Source organism: Diceros bicornis, chromosome X (genome assembly GCF_020826845.1).
Source record: "Diceros bicornis minor isolate mBicDic1 chromosome X, mDicBic1.mat.cur, whole genome shotgun sequence".
NCBI lineage: Eukaryota > Metazoa > Chordata > Mammalia > Perissodactyla > Rhinocerotidae > Diceros > Diceros bicornis.
This window is the reverse complement of record NC_080781.1, coordinates 94,834,036-94,860,125: the sequence shown is the minus strand read 5'-3', so window position 1 is coordinate 94,860,125 and position 26,090 is coordinate 94,834,036. Positions and strand designations below refer to the sequence as shown.

Genomic DNA, 26,090 nt, shown 5'->3' with positions numbered 1-26,090 from the left:
TGTATGGAACGTGCAGGAGAGAAAGGTCAGGGAGGGTTGTGTTGATCTCATGTAGAGACGCTAGGTACTTTGCTGGGGACAGTTTGTAATCTGCCCTTTTTATTACAAGAAGTTAACATTCTTGTTCATCTAAGGGCAAATTCAGAGGAGCCATATAAAGGGAACAGGCTGACTGTGGGGAGAACAGAGGAGACTGCCTAAAGACAAAGATGGAAACTACTGCCAAGAATATGGAGCAACTCCACAATGGATGTCTCAGTTTGGCTCAGAGTGTGGAGGATGCGGGGGCGGGGGTCCAGTCTCTGGAGACCTTGTTTGAGGTGCAAGCAGGGTCTGCACTAGGTAGAATCACCTGGAACTTTATAAAAGGAAGATCATGCCTAACACCTTAAGTTGATTATTTGGAGGAGAGCTTTGGATGGGGAGAAAAGGAATTTAGGAAACCCATATTTGGCACAAACATAAGAAATCATGTCCATAGTCCCTTCTTTAGAAATCCTTTAAAGCTCAATAGAAGGTTGGAAAGGAACACTGCTGGGTCAGTTCTCCACGCTTAATTCCATGTTGTCTCTCTTCTCTCCCATCCCTTCTTTTCACCCTTAGATACCCTATGGGAGAAAGTATGACAAGACGTGGCTAATGGATTCAGTCCAGAGCCATTGCAGTGTCCCCTTCACTCCAGTGGATGTAAGAGAAGATGGTGAAGGCAGATGAGTGGGCACAGGGAAGGGGGAGAGACCTGGCTCGGCAGGGACCATTGGCCTCTGACATTGTTGGTGTTTCCTTTAATCCCTGTAGTTCCACTACGTGGAAAACTGGGCTCGGTTTTTTGTCCAGGATGCTGGTGCTGCCTCTGCATTGATGGATATCAGCTATAAGATTTGTGACGACAAGAACCAAAAGGTGTCTGCTGAGGGCATTACCTGTACCTAGTCTCAAGGGAGGAGGACAGGCCAGGTTTTTGTCTTTGGAATTAGAGTTCCTGGTGCTTACTCCACCTCTCCTTCCTGCAGATATCTATCTTGGTCAGTCCTTCTGCTGAACCCCACTCTGTGCGGTATAAATTGGAGCCCAAAGAAATGGAGCAGCTAAAGGTAATGCAGACTCAAGGTACATTGTGTGCCCGCAACCATACCCACTTCTTCTTCCCCCAGCCCTCAATTTCCCTATCACCACCACAGCCTCAGAGCGGCTCTCTCCATCTCTCTCTGCAGCTGACCATGAACAAACGATATGATGTCTCCCGGCAAGCTCTGGACCTCCAGAGGATTCGCTTTGACTCAGGTATGGCTGACAGCAGTAATTCTGGGGTAGGTGAGGGCAGAGAGATCTGCCTGGGAGGGAGATTTAGGGCTGGTAACATGGGGAGGAGTTGGTGCTGGCCCTGGACTCCTCTCAGCCTTCTGATTCTCTCTTCTTGGCTTTCTGAAGACTTGGTGGATCATGATATTGATATAATCCTGAATCGAAGAAACTGCATGACTGCCACCCTGCAGATCATCGAGAAGAATTTCCCCAAGGTGAGGCCCTAGGCTTAGTGCTGATATTATGGTAGGGGGCGGAACAGATGGGATAGAGGGCAGATTTGTCTCCCAGGCCCTAGGTAGTAACCGTCACTCTAACTCTTCTTCCTCACAAGCTATTGTCTTTAAACTTGTGCGACAACAAACTGTACCGGCTGGATGGCCTGTCTGACATTATACAGAAGGCCCCCACAGTCAAGATCCTGAACCTCTCCAAAAATGAGGTGGGAAGAGGGAGCCAATCAAAGTTGGTTGAGAGTGGGTGGTGGTGCTCATCAGAGTGATGACAGGAGTCAGGTGAAGGGACCTGTGGGGGAGAGTCAGGGCTGGAGGTGCAGGGGCCCGGGTGTCTCTCTTTCCTTGGGAATCCTTTTATAGTTTCCTCCCCATATTTCTCAGCTGAAGTCAGCCAGGGAGTTGGACAAGATGAGAGGACTGAGACTTGAAGAGCTGTGGCTGGAAGGGAACCCCTTGTGTTACACCTTTCAAGACCAGTCCACCTACATAAGGTCAGTGTGAACCCCTGTCACACTTCCTGGGGACTTTCACCCGTAGGAGCCTGAACGACCCTTGACAATGCCCCTCTGCAGGAGGTGGAAGCCTTGGTCCTCTGGGAGGACCACAGGCCCTGTCTTCTCTTTTCTGTGTCCCTCATCTGTGCTTAGAGGGCTACTTTCCTTCCTCTGACCAGCTCACCTCTTCAAGTGCTCTGGGGACTGTTTCCAGACTCTGCACCTAGCTTTCTCTAGCATGCTCTCCCAAGAGCGTGCTCCAGGCAGCAGGGCTCCCTCTACTCACCAGAACCAGGAGTGACCAGCCTTGAGCCAGATGCTGGTGCCCTGGACTGAGAAGGGTCCTCCAGACCAAAGTCTCATGCTGACACATGCCTTCCTGCTTCTGAGCCAATATGGAGTTTGCCTCTCCTGCCCTGAGATGGGGCCTCTTTCCCTTGCTCCAAAAGGGTCTCCTCTCCAATCCCAGGCTGCTGTGGGTGTTTCCCTGCCCCATGCTGAGGTCCAAGGCCCCAGCTGGCTTCTTTCCAGCTGGCTTCTTTCGTGACATCCGTTCCTCTGGCGCAATGCCAGGAGCTGCGTACACCTTGAGAGAAAGCTGGGTTCCCTGAGTCAAGGGGCCAGAAGTGGGCCACCGCCAGTAAGAGGGCTTCCTGAGGCAGGAGTGGAGGGCAGAGGGCAGAGGTGGTTGAGGAGACAGAAGGACAGGCCTCTCAGGGGCATGCTCCTCCCTGCATCCACACATCACGTCATCCTGCCTGGTCCTTCAGAGGAGCCCTGGGTCACCCAAGATGGGTGTGATTCCTCAGAAAGGAATCAACTAAGACAGGCACAGGCGCACAGGGGCCATCAGGAGACAAGGTGGTGATCATAAGAGGGGCCACAGACCTGCAACCCCATGCTGAGCTGGGGCCTGAGCCTTGCCCTTCTGGGGAAGGTCTCCTACCCCTGAGGCTGCTCCCCTTCCCATGCCCAGCTCAGACTGAGTTCACACAGGTGACAAAGTGTCAATCAGTATCCAATGGGCCCCCAGCCCAACAAGTGCATGTTTTCTATTTCTGTCTTGGGTCCAGGGCCAAGCAGGGCAGATGAAGGACAGGGCTGCAGCAGGGGAGACATTACCCCTTTCTTCTCTCTTCTTCCCTGACCTCCACCACCACGGCAGAGCTTCTTTCCCTTCCCTTTGCTTTCTCTCTCTCCCTTATCTCTAGAGCCCTGTGTCTCTCTCATGTCTCTCCTCTTACCTTCATTCCCTCTCTGTCCTCATCCCCTCCCTTTCCCTCCCTGCCTCCTGAGCCCAGCCTCACTCACCTCCCTGCTCCATCGTCCTGGGCCATCTATGGGGGCTGTCTTGGTCCTGGCAGAATGCTGTACTCTCAGCAAAGTTGCAGAGCCCTGGGCTCCCACCCTGTTCCCTCTTCTCTCTGGATACTTCAGTGGGGACTTGGAGGAAGGAAGGGAGTTAGGGAAAGAAGGAAGCCCTGGAGCCTGGGCTCCAAATGCTATGTTGTCGGTGGGAAAGGAGTCAGAGCAGTCTAGGTGAGAGCCACCCATGAGGAAGGAGAGGGAGGGAGGGAGGGACGGAGGGAGAGAGAGACAGAAGGGAGGGAGAGAGAGAAGAGAGGGAGGAGTGGAGGGAGAGACAGAGGGGAAGGAGAGAGGGAGGGAATATGAATGTGAAGGTGTGGAGAGAGATGAAGAGACTATACCTTTCACACAGTCCATATGGCAGATGCTCAGTGCTCATCAGGGAAGTGGACCAAAAACCCTTGAAATCAGAGGCTGAGGTGGGCAAAGGGGCTTCTGGATGGGCAGAAGACACTGTGCTCTGTTTATGGTATCAGTGTTTTAAATCAAAGGAAGCATTTGCAGCCCCGAACTATCAACCACTTCTTTCTATTTTTGGTTTTGGACAGTGCCATCAAGGAATATTTCCCTGACTTGTTACGCCTGGTAAGTGCCTACGTTCATCATTGTCTCTTACTCACATAGATGACCTCCACACCTGCCCTCAAGCCCTTTAGGTCTCCCCTAGATTATAAGTTTGCATCAGACCCTTATCCACTTTAGGGGACATGGACTCCTGAAAAAGACGCGAATATACTCTCTGCAAAAATGTCCATACAAACAGACCCACGTTGCATATAATAGTAGAGACTTCCAGGACCTCATGTTGAAGACGCCCACTGTAATCTTGCCCATGGAATTTCCAGGGCCCTTTCACACCTGACCTCTGACCCTCACCCTCTCCTGGGCCCATCCTTTTGACTGATCTTCCAGGGCCACCTCCCTGGTCTGCACTGCTGACTTCCTCTTCCCTTCTCCAGGATGGCCAGGAGTTACTCCAACCAATTATCGTTGACATTGACACCCCCTACTTAATAAAGCCCTGCAAGGTGAGGAAGAAGGATCAAACAATATGTGAGGTATTACAAGGGAGGCTTTATCAGCCACATGGTCTCAAATGTCTTTTGATTCCAGGAAAGCTATAAAGGACCCGAGACCCTGAAGAATCTAGTCCTGCAATTCTTGCAGGAGTAAGTACTCCTGGGACCACGAGGAGTGGGGAAGGCTGAGAGAGGCAGGGCCACCCAAGCACAAGTCTGCTTGTGGGAATGTTCAAGTCTCATCTGAGGTCCAGACCACAGAGATAGACTGTCTTCATTGCTTCCCCACAGGTATTATTTGATCTATGACTCTGGAGACAGACAGGGTCTTGTCGGTGCTTACCACGACGAGGCCTGCTTCTCCCTGACCATTCCCTTCAACCCCGAGGATGCAGCCCCGTGAGTATCACAGCTCAGACTCTGCTCCTGGGCTCTGTGGCTCCCCAGCAGACACAGGCCAGCTCCTGGAAATACCCACACTGGACAGACCACCACTTCCTGTTCCTCTTTCTCTCCTAGAAGCAGTTTGTGCGAGTACTTCAAGGATAACAGGAATATAAAGAAGCTCAAAGACTCCTGTGCGTGTGTGATGGGGGAGACTGGGCAGGGAAAGGGGGCGTGGACGGGTCAATCATAGGACACAGGGTGTGGCAGCCCCTGACCTTCGCTCTCCTCCCGCCACAGACCTGCGGGTTCAGCTGCTGAAACACACAAAGGATGCCATCGTGCGCTCCCTCTGTGTGTTGCCCAAAACTCAGCATGACTTCAGCTCCTTCTTGGTGGACATGTGGCTCCAGACGGTGAGCACCTGCTTCCTCCATCAGGCAGGCCCAGAAAGCCGCAGGTGGGTAGGAGTTTAGGTGGTGACTGAGCACCTGGGTTCTTCCCTTTCAGGAAAGGATGCTCTGCTTCTCTGTCTATGGGGTGTTCAAGGAAGGTGAGTGTGTGTGGAGTCCCCACCCCAGATGCCCCACTTCTCCCTCCCCCTGGCTGGGCTCCCTCTTGGTACTTTCCCAGCTTCCCTGATCTCTTTCCCTCTCTTCCTATTCCTTCTGTGTTCTTCAGTCACCACTCTACCTCCAAACCATCGTGGTCTGACCTGCCTCCATGCCGGTCTGCCCCTCGCAGCTCAGGCATTAGGGACACAGGCTGTGGAGTTTGATGGCTGTCATCCCGGATCCGTACTCTGTGAACTTGGGCCATCTACTTAACCTCTCATTTGCAAAATGGGGCTAATAATACGCACCTCTTGGGTAGCTGTGAAAAATGAATCGAATGATCTTGTAAAGTGGTTGCCACAGAACCCGGCACATAGTAGGGCCAGTGTCACTGAGAGCAGATTGTTCCTATTGTTGCCCTCCCCATTTCCAACACCCTGACTCCCAGTGAACAACTGTCCCCTTCAGCATGAGTGTCAAGTCCGACCCTGACTGGGCAACACTGTGTGAGCATGTAAAGCACGTGCAACTCTAAGGAGGTATTGTTGTTTGTTGTTTGGTTTTGATGTGGTAGGAGAGTCTCAGAGTTCTGTCCATGCCTTCACACGGACATTCATCACTATCCCTGCCAGCAGTTCCAGGTGAGTACTGTGCTATGAGTGGGAACACCCATCCCAGCCTGGACTCAGGGGTGTGGGAATGTGGTGGTGCAGGGTTTTCTCAAAACTGTGGAACGCCAACAGGTAGATCCAAGGAGCAGTGTAGCCTAGTGAGTAAGAGCATGGGCTCTGGAGTCATAACACTGGGTTCTCTTCCTGGCCCCAGCACTCACTAGCTGTGTGACCTTGGTCAAGTCACATGACCTCTCTGTGACTCAGTGTCTTCCTCTGAACGTGGAGATTAGACTGTCCACTGCTTGGGCTGTTGTACAGGGTAAATACGAGCGTAAAATTGTCCCTGTGTTGCAAGTAAAGTACAAATCCAGTGAAGCTGGTAGACAATCTCTCCAAAGATGGGCTCTGTGAGAGGGGTAGAGGTACCAGCCGAGGAATCTGGGGGGCAGGCACAGCAGAATATGGAAGGAATCTGGTTGCTGAGTGGTGGTGGGAGGAGGATCATTGTTGGGGATGTGGGGTTGTCCATCCATCAGTTGTCTGGGGGCCCATTTTCCCTTCAGTCTGTGCATCGTGAATGACCAGCTGTTTGTGAGGGACGCCACCCTCAACGAGCGTCAGAGTGGAGTCTTCATCCCAGTTCCCACACCCACCTCCAGCTCCGTGCCCACCCTCTCCCAGGAGCAGCAGGAAATGGTGCAGGCTTTCTCCACTCAGTCTGGGATGAAACTTGAGTGGTCTCAGAAGTGAGTACTGGGTGTGCATGGGGGTGGGGCGATTTGGGACAGCTGGGGAGTGAACCAGGGAAACTCGCAGGCAATTTGGAAAAATAACTTTTTGGATATTTTGCTTCCAAAAACTATTGGGCCCATGAAAAAGGTAGCATACAATTATATATGTAAAGGATTTTAAAAATAGTATAACGTTCAATCACATTATCTGGTATATGCAAAATCTGAAAGAATCCACCAAAAAACTACTAGAACTAATAAGCAAGTTCAGCAAGGTTGCAGGATACAAGATCAATATACAAAACTCATTTGTACTTCTATGTAGTTGCAATGAACGATCCAAAAGTTAAATTAAGAAAACAAGCCCATTTATAATAGCATCAAAATAGCAAAAGACTTAGAAACAAATGTAACAAAAGAAGCACAAATCTTATACTCTGAAATCTGTAAAACATTGTTGAAAAAATTAAAGAAGAAATAAATAAATGGAAAGACACCCCATTTTCATGGGTTGGAAGACTTAATATTGTTAAGATGCAGTAGTACTCAGGGCAGTCTACAGATTCAACACAAACCCTATCAAAATCCTTCCATGCAAAAATTGACAAGGCTATCCTAAATGTCATATGGAAGTGCACCAAAACGATCTTGAGAGAGAATAACAAAGTTAGGGGACTCACACTTCCCTATTTCAAAACTTGCTGCAAAGCCACAGTAATCAAGACTGTGTGGTACTGGCGTATGGAGAGTATATGAATCAATGGAATGGATCAAAGATGTAAAAGTAAGAGCTAAAACTATAAAAATCTTGGAAGAAAATATAGGTGTAAGTCTTCATGAATTAGGCAATGATTTCTTATATATGACACCAAAAGCACAAGAACCAAATAAAAAATAGATAAATTGGACTTCATCAAAATTAAAAGCTTTTGTGCATCAATGGACACTATGAAAAAAGTGAAAATCCCACCAACAGAATGGGAGAAAATATTTGCAGATCACATATCTGACAGGAATATAAAGAACTCTTGCAACTCAACAATAAGAAGACAAACAAACGAAGTAAAAACTGGAGAAAGGAATTTGTCATCAGCATGGTGGTGTGAGAGGATCCTTTTGTCTGTCCCCTTCGGTCTACAGTGAATAAAACATCCATAACCCAACAAAGCCTACATTGCACAACACACCAGGATGCTGGAAAGATCCACACTTTGGTACGTACAAAGATGGGTGAATTGGAGCACATATAGGAGGCTAAACGGGGCAACAGCAGAGGCAGAGCCCAGGATCCTGGATCCCTAACAGCAGCAGCTGAGCCAGCCACCCTCAGCCCCAGAGAACTCAGTGGGCAGCTGCAGAGGTGCAGGTGTGACACCAGCCAGCTAGCTGTGGTGGTACCTGTGGCCACAGGAAGCAGAGCAGCAGCAGAGTTGAAGCCCTATGATTCTGGGCCCTCAGCCTCAGCTCAGAGCCTGGTAACTGTGGCAGAGGTATGCACAGGACCCTACATCCCAACTTCTGCAGCACCTGTGACCACAAGGTAACGGGCAACAGCTGAAACAGTGTCCGTGAACCTGGCTCCCTCCCCACCTTTCCCCTCCCCCAACCAGAGAGTTGGAGCTTCTGACCCAGGTGATCCCTGATGAGGCTGAGGCTGAGGCTGTCAGCCATCCCTGTGCCCCCGGCAGCAAAGCCAGTGACTGACTGCAACGAAACCAGCAACAGCAAGGCATTGGTGACCCCAGAAGCACAGGCAGTGACGCAGAGAGTATTAGCAACACCCCAGATAGAGGTGGTGGAGGGTTGACCATGCATACCCTCAAATATAGCCTGAGGCAGCTCAGGTAACAGAAACCAAAATCTAGCACTATAGGACCACCTACCAAAAAACAAAAGAAAGGCTTCTAATAACCAGGCAGTTGAAAAGTTTGAACCAAAACAAAGCTATACCTAAGTAAAAAATGTGTTTGCTACATGAAATGTGCCGGTAGAGGAATAGCTCAGCAAGCACCACAAAAAGCCATGGTACCATGGCATTACAGAAAGAAAACAATTCTCCATAAACCAAACAAAAAGGCATGGAAGATTATGATCTACATGATAAAGAATTCAAAATAGCTATAATGAAGAAATTCAAGGAATTATAAGAAACCTCAGAAAAGCAGTTCAGTGAGCTCAGGAATAAAATCAATGAACAGAGGGAATACTTTACCAAACAGACTGAAACTTTACAGAAGAACCAAACAGAAATTCTGGAACTGAAGAATTCAATAAATGAGATTAAGAATGCATTCGAAAACATTGGAAATAGAGCAGATCCTATGGAAGAAAGAATTAGCAAGCTCAAAGATAGAAACCTAGAAATGATGCTTGTGGAAGAGGAGAAACAACTAAGACTTAAAAAAAAATGTAGAAATTATATGAGAATTATCCGACTCCATTAGAAAGGGCAACACAAGGATCATGGGTATCCCAGAAGGAGAAAAGAGAGAGAAGGGAGCAGAGAGCTTATTTAAGGCAATAATGGCTGAGTACTTCCCAAACCTGGGGAAGGAACTGAATATACAAATCTACAAAGCTAATAGAACACCTAATCATCGCAACATAAAAAGACCTTCTCCAAGACACATGATGACAAAAGTGTGAAAAATCAATGACAAAGAAAGAATATTAAAAGAAGCCAAGGAGAAAAAGAAAACAACTTACAAAAAATACCCATTAGGCTATCAGCAGATTTCTGAGCAGAATCCCCACAGGCCAGGAGAAAGTGGAAAGACATATACAAAATATTGTAAGATAAGAACTGCTAGCCAAGAATACTCTATCCAGCAAAGTTATCTTTCAGATATGAAGGAGAAATAAAGGCTTTCCCAGACAAACAAAAGCTGAGGGAGTTCATTGCCACTAGACCTGCCATATAAGAAAAGTTGAAAGGAGCCCTACTACCTGAAACAAAAAGGCAAAGGTATACAAAAGTATGAGCAAGGTGATAAATAGATAGAATCAGAAAATTGCAAATCTGAATCAGAATAGGACAACATACATTTAATTATAACGTAAAGGTTAAAAAGAAAGGAAGCATTAAAAATAAGTATAGCCACTTCGATTTGGTATCAACTCACCATACAAAAAGGGGTAATTTGTGACAACAAAAACAGAAGAGGAAGAGGAAAAAGATAGAACCTGCATAGTCAAACGGAGATAACATGCTATCAGCAGAAAAAGGACTATCTTATCTATGAGATCTTTTACTCAAACCTCGTGGTAACCACAAAACAAAAATTCAGAACAGAATCACAAAACATAAAAAAGAGAAAACTGAGAAACACGTCACAGAAAATCACCAAATTGAAACAGCAGGCAGAAACACAAGGAAAGAGGCCCGGGGAAGTCAAGATGGCGGTGTAGGCAGACTCTGAACTCACCCCCTCCCGCAGACACAGCCAATTTACAACTACTCATGGAAAAATTGCCCCTGAGACAGAACTGAAAACTGGATAAGAGGAACTCCTGCAACAAGGGACAATCCTGATTGAGGTGGAAGAGGCAGAGGCTCCCTTCTGCAGAGAAAAAACGCGGCCTTCACAAGCCGCCAGCTTCGCAGCCACCTAGGAGCAGCCCAAAGGTACCCAGCCTCCCTGGAGATGTGGGGCCCTGAGCCAGGGAGCACCTCCGCTGTAGGCATTTTGTGGACCCAGCACAATCGAAACCAGCAGCATAATATCTGACTTTGCCTGCTACTAGAACATTGGGGAGTACCCCCAGAAAACCTGGTTCACAAAGAAATTAAAACCGGCTCTTAAAGGGCCTGCGCGCAAACTCACCCATTTCAGAAAGCATCCTAAAATCACCAGAAAGAAATGTGCATAGTGCTTTGGTGAAAAGAGACTCACCTGATAGGCACTGAGTGCATCTCGGTGAGAGGTGAGACCTCTCCAGGGACTGGGACATTGGAGGTGGCCATTGTTGTGGCCTGGTGTGGGCATGCTAACACAGACGGCATTGGAGTTCTTCCTGGGGCCTGCTAGCCCAGGTCTGCCCCACCCACTAAAGCACAAATTTAATCCAGCTCAGCCAGGGCGGGCAGCCCACCCTAGAGACTGCCCCCCCCCACAACTAGCCCTCGGGCAACTTGTGGGCCTGCAGAGATTGGTGACTGGATTCTCTGCAGCCTGGCAACTGAGCCGACTTCAGTGGGGCAGGGCGTGCACAAGGAGCGAGTGGAGAGTGTGGGGCAGTGGTGGAGTGTGTGGGGCTCCTGCCATGGAGAGACTGGGTCCACGTCGGGAGGTCAGGGTGTGCACACGGGGCAGGACTGTGTTGACTGTGTGTGTGGACCTGTGGGCGGCAGGGCTTGTCAGCTGCAGAATACTTGTGCTTCTCAAAGACCCACATGGGGGTTTGCCCCACCTTCCAAAGTCTGAAACAATTGGGGGCTCCTGTGCCTGAGGCCAGCCCCACCCAGCTGCAATCCTCAGAGAACTGACAAGAGACCTAAAGGATGGAGGCTTATAGCAATTGTAAGCCCCTGAGCCTAAGAACCTGCCAAGCTGGGGGCCTACTCACTTAAAAGAAATACTGCAACACAAATGTGGTATTAGAACTTGCAGCCAACTGTGCTGGGGCTCCTCACACCTGATAAAGAGACTGAAGGGCCCACAACAACTACAAGCAGCTGAGCATTACAACAGCTGATCAGGAGCATAACTTGGCCTCTCTGGGCGCCTACAGGGAGAGCAAACAGGCCACAACAGAAGGACACACGTAGCCTACATAGGGGTCACCCCTGGAACATTGAGAACTGAGGGAAGCACACTGCAGGACTCCTAAGGCATCACTTGTATAAGGTCACCTATCCAAGAGCAGGAGACATAGCTGACCTACCCGATACCGATACGTAGACACAAGCACAGGGAAAGAGGCAAAATGAGGAGGCAAAGGAATACATTCCAAGTAAGGGAACAGGACAAAACTCCAGAAAAGGAACTAAGTGAAACAGAAATGAGCAACCTGTCCGACAGAGAGTTCAAACTAAGAGTGTTAAGGATGCTCACTGATGTGGGGAGAAGAATAGATGAACTCAGTGAGACTGTCAACAAAGAAATGGAAGATATAAAAAAGAACCAATCAGAAATGAAGAATACGATACTGGAAATGAAAAATTCGCTGGAGGGACTCAAAAGCAGAGTAGAGGATACAGAAGAACGGATCTATGAGCTGGACAAAAGACTAGAAGAAATTACCCACGCTGAAGAGGTAAAAAGAGAAAAGAATTAAAAAGAGTGAGGAAAGTCTAAGGGACCTCTGGGACAACATCAAGTGCACTAACATCCGTGTTATAGGTGTCCCGGAAGGAGAAGAGTGAGACAAGGGGGCAGAGAATCTATTTCAAGAAATAATAGATGAAAACTTCCCTAACCTAAGGAAGGAAACAGACATCCAGATACAGGAAGCACAGAGAGCTCCAAACAAGATAAACCTAAAGAGGCCCACACCAAGACACATCATAATCAAAATGTCTAGAATTAAAGATAAAGAGAGAATCCTAAAAGCTGCAAGAGAAAGACAAGTTACATACAAAGGAAACCCCATAAGGCTATGAGCTGACTTCTCAGCAGAAATCTTACAGGCTAGAAGAGAGTGGCACGATATATTTAAAGTGCTAAAAGGAAAAAACTTACATTCAAGAATACTCTACCCAGCAAGGTTATCATTCAAAATGGAAGGAGAGACCAAAAATTTCGCAGACACGCAAAAATTAAAGGAGTTTGTCACCAAGAAACCAGTCCTACAAGAAATGTTAAAGGGACTGATTTAAGGGGAAAAGAGAAGATCACAAATAGGAAAAATTATCTATTTCCATGGTAAGAGGGCAATGGATACAAATGCACAAAAAAGAAGTTAGATATGACATCAAAAACATAAAATGAGGGAGGAGGGGAGTTAAAGAGCAGAGCTTTCAGACAGAGGTCAAACTAAACTATACTATACAGAGGTCAAACTAAACTATACAGACCATCAACTCTGTATAGAAGGAGAAAGGAACAGAGAAGGACTACTAAAACACTGAGAAAAAAAGTTAAAAAATGGCAGTAAGTACATACTTATCAATAGCTACTTTAAACATCAATGGACTAATGCCCCAATTAAAAGGCATAGGGTGGCTGACTGGATAAAACACCAAGACCCATATATATGCTGCATACAAGAGACACACTTCAGACCTAAAGACACTCTCAAACTGAAAGTGAAGGGATGGAAAAAGATACTCCACGCAAATGGCAATGAAAAGAAAGCTGGGGTAGCAGCACTTATATCAGACAAAATAGACTTTAAAACAAAAACTGTAAAAAGAGACAAAGAAGGGCATTACATAATGATCAAGGGAACAATCCAACAAGAGGATATAACACTTGTAAATATCTACACACCCAATGTAGGTGCACCTAAATATATAAAGCAATTATTAACAGACATAAAAACAGAAATAGACAGTAACACAATAATAGTAGGGGACTTTAACACTCCACTTACACCAACGGATAGATCATCCAAACAGAAGATCAATAAGGAAACATTGGCCTTAAATGACACACTAGAACAGATGGGCCTAGTAGATATATACAGAGCATTCCATCCAAAAACCGAAGAATACACGTTCTTTTCAAATGGACATGGAACATTCTCCAGGATTGATCACATATTAGGCCACAAAACAAGTCTCCATAAATTTAAGAAGATTGAAATAATACCAAGCATCTTTTCTGACCACAACGGTATGAAACTAGAAATCAACTATAGGAAGAAAATCAGAAAAGCCACAAATACATGGAGATTAAACAAAATGCTACTGAACAAAAAAATGAAAGTAGACCCTTACCTTACACCATACACAAAAATTAACTCCAAATGGATTAAAGACTTGAATGTAAGACCTGAAACTATGAAACTTCTAGAAGAAAACATAGGCAGTATGCTCTTCGACATCAGTCTTAGCAACATATTTTCAAGTACCATGTCTGACCAGGCAAGAGAAACAATAGAAAAAATAAACAAATGGGACTACATCAAACTAAAAAGCTTCTGCACAGCAAAGGAAACCATCAACAAAACGAAAAGACAACCTAACAATTGTGAGAAGATATTTGCAAACCATACATCTGATAAGGGGTTAATCTCCAAAATATATAAAGAACTCATGCATCTCAACAACAAAAAAACTAACAACCCAATTAAAAAATGGGCAAAAGACCTGAACAGACATTTCTCCAAAGAAGATATACAGATGGCCAACAGACACATGAAAGGATGTTCAAAATCATTAACTATCAGGGAAGTGCAAATCAAAACTACAATGAGATATCACCTCATGCCCGTCAGAATGGCTATATTTAACAAGACAGGAAACAACATGTGTTGGAGAGGATGTGGAGAGATGGGTACTCTCATACACTGCTGGTGGGAGTGCAAACTGGTGCAGCCACTATGGAAAACAGTATGGAGATTCCTCAAAAAATCAAGGATAGAACTACCATATGATCCAGCTATTCCACTGCTGGGTATTTATCCAAAGAACTTGAAAACACCAGTGCGTAAAGATACATGTACCTCTGTGTTCATTGCAGCATTATTCACAATAGCCAAGACTTGGAAGCAACCTAAGTGCCCATCGAGGGACGAATGGATAAAGAAGATGTGGTATATATACACAATGGAATACTACTCAGCCGTAAGAAACGATGAAATCCAGCCATTTGTGACAACATGGATGGACATTGAGGGTATTATGCAAAGCGAGATAAGTCAGAAGGAGAAGGTCAAATACCGTATGATTTCCTTCATTATGTAGTAGATAATAACAACAATAAACAAACACATAGAGACAGCGATTGGATTGGTGGTTACCAGAGGGGAAGGGGGTAGGGAGAAGGGCGAAAGGGATAATTCGGCACATGTGTGTGGTGATGGGTTGTAATTAGTATTTGGCTGGTGAACATGATTTAATCCATGCAGAAATAGAAGTATAATGATGTACACCTGAAATTTATACAATGTTATAAACCAATGTTACTGCAATAAACAAAAAATTTAAAAAAAAGAAACACAAGGAAAAAGAAACAACAGAAATATTGAACAATCAGAAAACAAAAGATAAAATGGCAGTATTAAGTCCTCATCTCTCAATAATTACCCTAAACGTAAATGGATTAAATTCACAAATCAAAAGACACAGAGTGGCTGGATGGATTAAAAAACAAGACCCAGCAATATGCTGCCTCCAGGATACACATCTCAGCTCTAAAGGCAAACATAGGCTCAAAGTGAAGGGATGGAAGATGATATTCCAAGCCAATGGCAACCAAAAGAAAGCAGGTGTAGCCACAGTTAAATCAGACAAAATAGACTTCAAAAAAGATAACAAGAGACAAAGATGGACATTATATACTGACAAAGGGGACAATCCACTAAGAAGACATAACTTTTTTTATTATATATGCACCTAACATAGGAGCACCAAAGTATATAAAGCAGTTATTAACAGATCTAAAGGGAGAAATTGATAGCAACACAATAATAGTAGGGGACTTTAATACCCCACTTACCTCAATGAATATGTAGATCATCCAGACAGAAAGTCAACAAGGAAACACCAGCCTTGAATGAAATGTTAGACCTGAGGGCCTTAGTAGATATACATAGAATATTCCATCCAAAAGCAGCAGAATACACATTCTTCTCAAGTGCACATGGAACATTCTCAAAGACAGCCCAGATGTTGGGAAACCAAACAAGTCTCAATAAACTTAAAAAGATTGAAATCATATCGAACATATTTTCTAACCACAATGGTTTGAAACGAGAAATCAACTACTAGAAAAAAATCTAGAAAAGTCACAAATATATGGAGACTAAACAACATGCTACTGAACAACCATTGGATCAATGAAGGAATCAAAGGAGAAATCAAAAAATACCTGGAGACAAATGAAAATGAAAACACAACATACCAAAATCTATGGGATGCAGCAAAAACAGTACTAAGAGGGAAGTTTATAGCAATTCAGGCCTACCTCAACAAACAAGAAAGACCTCACATAAACAATCTACCATTACACCTAAAGGAACTAGACAAAAGAACAAAAGAAGCCCAAAGTCAGTAGAAGGAAGGAAATAATAAAAATCATAGTGGAAATAAATAAAATAGAGACTAAAAAGACAGTAGAAAAGATCAATAAAACTAAGAGCTGGTTCTTTTTGAAAAGACAAACAAAATTTAGACTCTAAGAAAAAAAGAGAGAAGGCTCGAATAAATAAAATCAGAAATGGAAGAAGAGAAATTACAACAGATACCACAGAAATACAAAGGACTATAATGGAATACTATGAAAAGCTATATGCCAACAAATCGGGTAACCTAGAAGAAGTGGATAAATTCTTAGAATCATACACCATCCCAAACAGAATCAAGAAGAAATAGAAAATCTAAATAGACGAATCACAAGTAAACAGATTGAAACAGTAATCAAAAACCTCCCAAAAAACAAAGGTCCAGGACCAGATGGCTTCTCTGGTGAATTCTACCAAACATTCAAAGAAGATTTAATACCTATTCTTCTCAAACTCTCCAAAAAATTGAAGAAGACAGGCACTTCCTAACTCATTTTATGAGGTCAACATTACCCTGATACCAAAACCAGTCAAGGACAAAACACAAAAGGAAAAATCACAGGCCAATATCGCTGATGAACATAGATGGAAAGCTCCTTGACAAAATATTAGCAAAGAGAATACAACAGCACATTAAAAGGATCATGTACCACCACCAAGTGGGATTTATTCCAGGGGTGCAAGGATGCTTCAACATCCACAAATCAATCAATGTGATGCACAACATTAACAAAAGGAGGAATAAAAGTCACACAATTGTCTCAATAGACGTAGAGAAAGCATTTGACAAGATTCAGCATCTATATATGATAAAAACTCTCAATAAGTATAGAAGAAAAATACCTCATCATACTAAAGGCCATATATGACAAACCCACAGCTGACATCATACTCAAATGGTGAAAAACTGAAAGCTATCCCCCTAAGGACAGGAACAAGACAAGGATGCCCACTCTTGCCACTCTTATTCAACATAGTATTGGAAATTCTAGCTGGAGCAATAGGGAAGAAAAAGAAATAAAAGATATCCAAATTTGAAAGGAAGAAGTAAAACTATCACTATTTACAGATGACATGATTTTATGTACAGAAAACCCTAAAGAATCCACCAAAACACTATTAGAAATAATAAACGAATACAGTAAAGTTGCAGGGTACAAAATCAACATACAAAAATCAGTCACATTTCTATACACTAACAACAAACTAGCAGAAAGAGAAATCAAGAATACAATCCCATTTATAATTGCAGCAAAAAGAATAAAATACCTAGGAATAAACTTAACCCAGGAGGTGAAGGATCTGTACAATGAAAACTATAAGACATTGTTGAAAGAAATCAAAGAAGACGCAAAGAAATGGAAAGATATTCCATGCTCATGGATTGGAAGAATTAACATAGTTGAAATGTCCATATTACCTAAAGCAATCTACAGATTCAATGCAATCCCTATGAAAATCCCGATGACATTTTTTATGGAAATAGACAAAGAATCCTAAAATTCATATGGAACAACAAAAGACTCTGAATAGCCAAAGTAATCCTGAGAAAAAAGACCAAAGCTAGAGGCATCCCACCTCCCAATTTCAAAATATACTACGAAGCCACAGTACTCAAAACAGCATGGTACTGACAGAAAAACGGACACACAGATCAGTGAAACAGAATTGAGAGCCCAGAAATAAACTCACGTATTTATGGACAGCTAATTTTCAATAAAGGAGCCAAGAACATATGTCGCGACATGAGTACAGCCATGTTTGGCCGCTCCATTGACCTACAGCCACCAGCACAAAAAGAAATATAAAAGCTGCTTTATGCGTGGTGGAAACTGGCCCTTCTCCCATGGAGATAGTTGCAATGTGTAAAAATTTCAAGGCCCTTCGGGTGTCTGGGGCAGACTGGCCATCTGTGCCAGGCTGGGACGATAAGCAGGATAAACAATGCACGTACACAACTACTGGGCTGGAACGATAGCCAGGGGGCTCAGTGCATGTACGCCACTGCTAACGATTTCTGCATGGAAACACTGGATGCTTGCTCTGAAAAAAGCTCTGTAACTGCTTACTCTGGGAATTATTGATGCTATAAAAAACTGCTGGAGACTGAGACCCGGTGAGAGTTCCACCTGTGGAAGGGACGCCTTGCCCAGGACGTGTGATCCCCACCCAGCCATGTCGATTGACAGGACTCTCCTGGCAGTGGGGCGTGGATGTTGTGAGTCATTGATTTATTGTGAGTCATTGATTTATTGTGAAGTGATTGATCTGATGTGTTCTCTTTTCGGTCAACCAGGTGTTTCTCTTTCCTGTTGATTTGTGTCATTTCCCTTCAGTCGATCTGGTGTTTCCCTTTCCGATCGAGCTGGTGTTTTTCCCTCTTATTATTTGACCTATTCAGATCTGTTTGCGGACTATCACCTTTACTGTCCTCTATATAATAAAATATACCTTCAGTCCATTTGTTTGGAGTGGAAAGTTTCTTTTACATCTCCGATCGAATCCCCGAACCTCTCATAACATAATTGGCGCAGCGAGCAGGGTTCGATTAAGGAGATGCCTTTCCTATTCAAACGAAAGGTAACTGAAGCCAAGGTGGAAGAGATCCCAGGATGGGAGGACCCTCCCTTTTGCACTCTGGCTGGGGAGTGGGCTCATAGGTCAGGGTTATGTGAATCTTGGGATGTTCTTCTGCGATGATTTAAACCGTTGGATGTGACCAAAGCTTTGCAGACAGTGGAAAGAAAAAAGAAAGATGATGTTTCTTTTTTGACATGGCGAGGTTGGTGTTTGTTGACTGCTTATCGTCGGGCTATAGAAGATAGGGATAAGATACAGAGAGAAAAGGTACTCTTGGAGAAAGAAGTTTCAGATTTGCAGTCTCGATTGGCTATGATTCAATGTCAATATCATGCACTGGGAGATCAGGCTCGAAACTACCAAGCTATAGCAGAAAAGGCTTCTGTAAGAGTGGCCAAATATAAATATAGAAAGAGGAAAGGAAAGGTAAATAAACGAAAAGTTCATACGGCCATAACATCGGCCGGCCCTAAATGGGACCCTTACACATGGGATGGTGATATCTGAGATGATGATTCTAAAAAAACTGATTATGAGGAAGAGAAAAAACCGCCCAAACGCACAGAGGCACGTCCTCTTCGCCATTGGTGGATAGAAATGGATGGTAATCATTCTGTAAGGAAGGATGTGATTGAGGGTTTTACCCAACAGGAAACTTCTGATATCTTAGCCTGGGCTACACAAAAGCCTGGAGAAGCCATTATAACCTGGTTTGTTCGCCTATATGATATGGGCGCTACAGGAATTAATCTGGATGCAGGAGATGCTTTCAAATTTGTAATTTTGTCCAATGATCCAGTAATACGGGGAGCTTTCAGATATTGGAGCATGAATGCTTACCCCCCAAATGATTGTGGACAAGACACTGATGGTACAACTTTATTGGCTCTTACAGTAAAAGGAGCTCAAGATAAATACCCCAAGGATGATATGTGGCCGGACACTAATAGACCGTGGTATACTTTAAAAGATTGTGTCCAAAAGATGAGAGAAGAAACCATGAAACGGGCTGTGTTTTTGGGGTGTGGTGAAGCTTTAAATGAAATGACTTTAAGTGTCCAGTGCGAAGCAAGTTGATAAAAACTGCACCTCCGGCATACAAACAAATAATTACAACCCTTCTCATGAATGAAACTAAAAACCCTATATCAACACTTGCAGACAAGATTATACAGCTGGGAGACTTAGGAGACTGGCAGACAACTGAAAACTCTCCAGGAAGGGAAAAAAGAAAAACATTCTTTAAAAAGGATAAAATTACTCAAAGTGATATGTTTTTGGCCTTACTCCGGGCAGGACTACCCAAAGATCAGATTGATGGAGTTGACACTAAAGAATTATGGAAACTATATAAAGAAAAAGGGCTAAATGTAAAACAAGTAAATAAAAAGGACAATATAGAGAATGCTTCCAACCCAGTGCCTACTGTACCTAGTACACCACCTCCTCCCTCGGATCCTCTTCTTGTTGACTTATGTGATTGAAGGGAAGGCCAAACCTCTGTATCGATTAGTGCCACTATAAGAAAAGATATTAGACCACATGTACAAATTAAAATATTTTGGAAGAATGGATCTACAACTAGCGTGCAGGCACTTGTGGATACAGGGGCAGAGGCCACCCTTATCTATGGGAATCCAACTAAGTTTCAAGGGCACATCAATTCTGATAACTGGATTTGGAGGAAAAAAATCCAGGCAGTCACCACTAATCTCTCTATCCAAATTGGGCAACTACCGTGGCGCCCATACCAAAATATATAATTGGGATTGATATTCTAAAAGGATTGACATTAAATTTGGCTGATGGACGATACCAATTTGCTGTCAGAGCTTTGTCTTTACATATTAATGCTGTAATTGTGGGATGTTTGCATCATGAAGTAAAAATTCCACCTGCCATGCAAGTAGTCAATCAAAGACAATATCGCATCCCTGGAGGACAGCAAGAAATATCTGAGACCATAGATTATTTAGCTGTGAAAGTCTTTCACAGAGTAACTACAGCCTGGAATAATCCTATCTGGCCTATTAAAAAAGGTGATGGGACATGGAAAATGACTGTAAATTACAGAGAGCTAAACAAAGTGACTCGGGCCATTCAAGCTGCTGTCCCTGACTTGATTACTCTTATAGAAAAAGGGCAATGTTATCCAGGCGCTTGGTATGCTGTTATAGACTTGGCTAATGCCTTCTTCACCATACTTATATCTGAAAGTATCCAAGAACAGTTTGCTTTCACGTGGCTGGGACAACAATATACCTTTACTAGACTTCCTCAGGGATATGTGCATAGTCCCACTATCTGCCATCGACAGGTTGCTGAAACCTTGGCAAAGGTACCTGCTCCTGATGATGTCCAAATAGTACATTATATAGATGATATTATGATCCAAGAAAATGAAGAAAAAAAGGTACAACAACAGTTAAAAAAAGTAATAGACACACTTGAGGAGGATGGATGGAAAACTAATCCAGCTAAAATTCAGGGCCTAAGTTCAAGTGTTAAATTTTTGGAAATACTTTGGAATAATGGAAAACAAAAAATTTTACCCAAAGCTAGACAAAAGATATTGGATTTTGCAGCATCTCGTAACAAAAAGGAAGCACAAAAATTTATTGGTTTATTTGGATTTTGGAGGGCACATATTCCACATTTAAGTCGGCTCCTTACACCTTTATACAAAGTCACCAGGAAAAAATATAAATTTAAATGGGGAATAAAACAAAAAAAAAAGCTTTTAAAGCAGCCAAGCATGCTATTCAGACTGCTTTAAATCTATGGCCAATGAAACAGGGACCCATTAAATTACAGGTAGATGTCATTGATCAATATGCCAACTGGAGTTTATGGCAAAAACAAGGTGCCCGACGTTATCCTCTGGGATTTTGGAGTCGCAAGCTTCCTTGTTCCAGTGAAAGATATAGTCCTTTTGAAAAACAGTTGTTAGCCTGCTATTGGGCTATAGACTCAAAAAGCCTTACCCTGGGACGTGAGGTAATTATGCGACCCCAAATACCCATTATGCAATGGATTCATAACACGCCTGTTACTCATAAAATTGGGCATGCACAAGAATTTAACATCATCAAATGAAAATGGTATATTCAGGATCAGGCCAAACCTGGCCCAAAGGGGTTGTCTCTATTACATAAACAAGTATCTCAATATAACAGTGACCCAACTATGTCACCTAAGACTGATATAACAGAATCTCCTGTTAAATGGGGTGTCTCATATGATCAATTGACTAAAAAACAGCAAAAACATACCTGGTTTACAGATGGTTCTGCCAAAATGATATCGGGCTCACGGAAATGGAAAGCAGTTGCCTATAACCCATCCACCCAACAAACAGTTGTCACCACCGGAGATAATATGAGTAGCCAATATGCTAAACTTTATGCAGTGTATCAGACACTTCAACAAGAACAGAGCCAACAATGTCATATGTATACTGATTCATGGGCAGTGGCACAAGGTTTGGCAACGTGGATGTCACAATAAAAAAAACATGACTGAGGAGAGTGACGTCAGCATCATGGCGGAGTGAGCTTTCCCGTGAATTCTTCCCCCACAAAATACAACAAAAGTAACAGCCACAGACAAACAACGGAATCCCAGACAGTCAAAAGCTGGAGCGGAGGGATCCACACTGCCGCACATCTGAGAGCGGAACGTGCTGGGCCCCCGGAGGAAGTGGGGAGAGGTAAGGAGAACTCCGCTCCCTCCCCATCAGATCAGCGATCCGGTCCGCGCGGCTCCCAGAGAGGGGGGAGGGGCGGCCCTCGGCGGGAAACTGCAGCTCTTCGGGCGCTCTCAGCCAGTGGGAAACTCCCGCACAGAGGGCTCAGAGGAGCCACAGGGCTACCATCAACATCTGAGCAACCCAGAGAGCGGATAAAGAGGGGCAAACGAGAAGCCTCCCACGTCAGGGACCCAGAGGGCAAAAGAGAGAGCTCCCCCCTCCCCACAACCCGGAGTCTGCAGCTCGACCAGATCTAGCGGTCCGAGGCAGACCTGAATAAATTGGACTGGACCCGTGGATCGCAGTGGGGAAAAGAAACAAAACAAAACCGCGGATCGCAGCAGAAAAACTGGGGCAGAGCGCAGGGGGCTTAGACTACACAGCCCTTCACCACCACACAGTGGCGGCAGGTGGAAAGTGCAACCAGAGACTTCCAGGATGAGGAAAACCAAAACCAACACAGGAACCACAATGCAAAAATATATGAAATCACCAGACCAGAAACAAAATGACAAGCAACCAGAAATCAACCCCGAAGACACAGAAATCCATAAACTAAATGACAGAGATTTCAAAATAGCTATCATAAAAACACTCAACGAAATACGAGACAACACAGACAAACAATTCAATGAGATTAGGAGTTTCTTCACAAAAGAGATTGAAATCATAAAGAAAAACCTATCAGGGCTGATGGAGATGAAGAACACAATGGAGGAGATAAAGGAGAATCTGGAATCTTTAAAGAACAGAGCTGACAATATGGAGGAAAGAATTAGTACTTTAGAGGATAGGAATACAGATATACTCCAGATGGAAGAAGAGAGAGAACTAAGACTAAAAAGAAATGAAGAAAGACTCCGAGAAATATCGGACTCTATTAGAAAATGTAACATAAGAATTATAGGTATTCCTGAGGGAGAGGAGAGGGAAAGAGGAACAGAGAGCCTATTCAAGGAAATAATAGCTGAAAATTTCCCAAATCTGGGGAAGGAGCAGGAAATACCAGTAAGCGAAGCCAACAGGACCCCTATATATATTAACAGACAAAGGCCTTCACCACGACACCTAGTGGTAAGGCTAGCCAGGGTCAACGACAAAGAAACAATATTAAGGGCAGCTAGACAAAAACAAAAAATAACGTACAAAGGAACTCCCATCAGGCTCTCAGCGGATTTCTCAACAGAAACTTTTCAGGCTAGAAGAGACTGGAATGATATATTCAAAATACTAAAAGACAAAAACTTTCAGCCAAGAATACTCTATCCAGCAAAAATATCCTTCAAATATGATGGAGAAATAGTAACTCTCCCAGATAAACAAAAGCTAAGGGAGTTCATGGCCACGAGACCGCCACTACAAGAAATACTCAAGAAGGCCCTCAGGCCTGAAAACAAGAAGAGAAAGGGAACACAAAGCTTGGAGTAAGGAGAAAAGTAGGCAGACAAAATCAGAGAAATAGTAGATCTTTACCGGAATAGGTTAGCAACCACTTAAATACTAAACTCAAAGATCAAAGGAAGAAATTCACCAAAAATAAATTTAACCTCATCACTGTAAACACACAGCCACAACACAAGATAGAATAAGGTATAACAAGAGCAACTTAGAAGGGGAAGAGGAAAGTGACTGAATTGACTTAGTATAAGGAAATAGGAGGCTATCAGATAATGGACTATCTCATACAGAAGATTTTTTGCCCAAACCTCAAGGTAACCACTAAACAAATAATCAAATTAAAACCACATATGATAAACAAAGAGAAAACTAGAAGAATCATAAGACAGAACAACCAAACTGAATTGGCAGTCCAAAACAAATGGGACAAGAAACAAAGGAAATGCAAAAGAACCAGAAAATAAGTGACAAATCAGCAACATTCAACCCTCATATTTCAATAATTACCCTAAATGTAAATGGATTGAACTCTCCAATCAAAAGATACAGAGTGGCAGGATGGATTAAAAAGCAAGACCCAACAATATGCTGCCTTCAGGAAACACATCTTAGCACTAAAGACAAGCACAGGCTCAGAGTGAAAGGATGGAAGACAATACTCCAAGCTAATGGCAAACAAAAGAAAGCAGGTGTTGCCATACTCATATCAGACAAAGTAGACTTCAAGATAAAACAGGTTAAGAAAGACAAAGAAGGGAAATATATAATGATAAAAGGGACACTCCATCAAGAAGACATATCACTTATAAATATATATGCACCCAACATAGGAGCACCAATGTACATAAAACAACTATTAACAAACCTAAAAGGAGAAATCAACAACAACACAATAATAGTAGGGGATCTTAACACCCCACTTACAGCAATGGATAGATCATCCAGACAAAAAGTTAATAAAGAAATATTAGACTTAAATGAAAAACTGGACGAGATGGACCTAGTAGACATATACAGAGCACTCCACCCAAAAACAGCTGACTACACATTCTTCTCAAGCGCGCATGGAACATTCTCTAGGATAGACCATATGTTGGGAAACAAAGCAAGCCTCAATAAATTTAAGAGGATTGAAATCATAACAAGCATCTTTTCAGACCATAAGGCTATGAAACTGGAAATGAACCAGGGAAAAAAAACTGGGAAAGTGACAAAAATGTGGAGATTAAACAACATGCTACTGAACAACCAATGGATCATTGATGAAATTAAAGGAGAAATCAAAAACTATCTGGAAACAAACGAAAATGATAACATGCCATATCAAACCATATGGGACGCAGCAAAAGCGGTCCTGAGAGGGAAACTCATAGCGATACAAGCCCACCTTAACAAACAAGAAAAAGCCCTAATAGGCAACCTTAAATTACACCTAACAGAACTAGAAAAAGAAGAACAAACAAAGCCCAAAGCCAGCAGAAGGAGAGAAATAATAAAAATCAGAGCAGAAATAAATGATATTGAGACCAAAAAAACAGTAGAAAGGATTAATGAAACAAAGAGTTGGTTCTTCGAGAAGATAAACAAAATAGACAAACCCTTAGCCAGGCTAACTAAGAAAAAAAGAGAAAAGGCTCAAGTAAATAAAATTAGAAATGAAAGAGGAGAAATTACAACGGATACCATGGAAATACAGAGGATTATAAGAGAATACTATGAGAAATTATATGCCAACAAATTGGACAATCTAGAAGAAATGGATAAATTCTTAGACTTATACAACCTCCCAAAATTGAACCAAGAAGAAATGGAGAATCTGAATAGACCAATCACAAGTAAAGAGATTGAAATAGTAATCAAAAACCTCCCAAAAAATAAAAGTCCAGGACCAGATGGCTTCTCCAGTGAATTTTACCAAACATTCAAAGAAGATTTAATACCCATCCTCCTCAAACTATTCCAAAAAATAGAGGAAGATGGAACACTTCCTGAATCATTCTACGAGGCCAACATCACCCTGATACCGAAACCAGACAAAGACAATACAAAGAAAGAAAATTACAGGCCAATATCGCTGATGAACATTGATGCAAAAATCCTCAACAAAATATTGGCAAACCGAATACAACAATATATTAAAAAGATCATACACCATGATCAAGTGGGATTTATACAAGAGACGCAGGGATGGTTCAACATCCGCAAATCAATCAACGTGATACATCACATCAACAAAACAAAGAATAAAAACCACATGATCGTCTCAATAGACGCAGAGAAGGCATTTGACAAGATACAACATCCATTTATGATAAAAACTCTCAATAAAATGGGAATAGAAGGAAAGTACCTCAACATAATAAAGGCCATATATGACAAACCCACAGCTAACATCATACTCAACGGGGAAAGACTGAAAGCCATTCCTCTGAGAACAGGAACGAGGCAGGGCTGCCCACTCTCACCACTCCTGTTCAACATAGTACTGGAG

The 26,090-nt window shown here is 43.3% G+C and overlaps 1 protein-coding gene across 1 annotated transcript in view; it reads left to right on the top strand.

Annotated features, from left to right (window-relative positions):
- LOC131401249 (nuclear RNA export factor 2-like) overlaps nucleotides 1-26,090 on the top strand; it is a 35,013-nt gene that overhangs the window by 571 nt on the left and 8,352 nt on the right. The window contains 16 exon segments of the mRNA XM_058536371.1: nucleotides 604-687; nucleotides 799-903; nucleotides 1,014-1,094; nucleotides 1,215-1,284; nucleotides 1,432-1,520; nucleotides 1,640-1,747; nucleotides 1,923-2,032; nucleotides 3,952-3,988; nucleotides 4,363-4,431; nucleotides 4,517-4,572; nucleotides 4,714-4,821; nucleotides 4,942-5,000; nucleotides 5,107-5,222; nucleotides 5,317-5,365; nucleotides 5,935-6,001; nucleotides 6,538-6,720. Coding sequence (XP_058392354.1) covers nucleotides 604-687; nucleotides 799-903; nucleotides 1,014-1,094; nucleotides 1,215-1,284; nucleotides 1,432-1,520; nucleotides 1,640-1,747; nucleotides 1,923-2,032; nucleotides 3,952-3,988; nucleotides 4,363-4,431; nucleotides 4,517-4,572; nucleotides 4,714-4,821; nucleotides 4,942-5,000; nucleotides 5,107-5,222; nucleotides 5,317-5,365; nucleotides 5,935-6,001; nucleotides 6,538-6,720 — 1,391 coding nt within the window.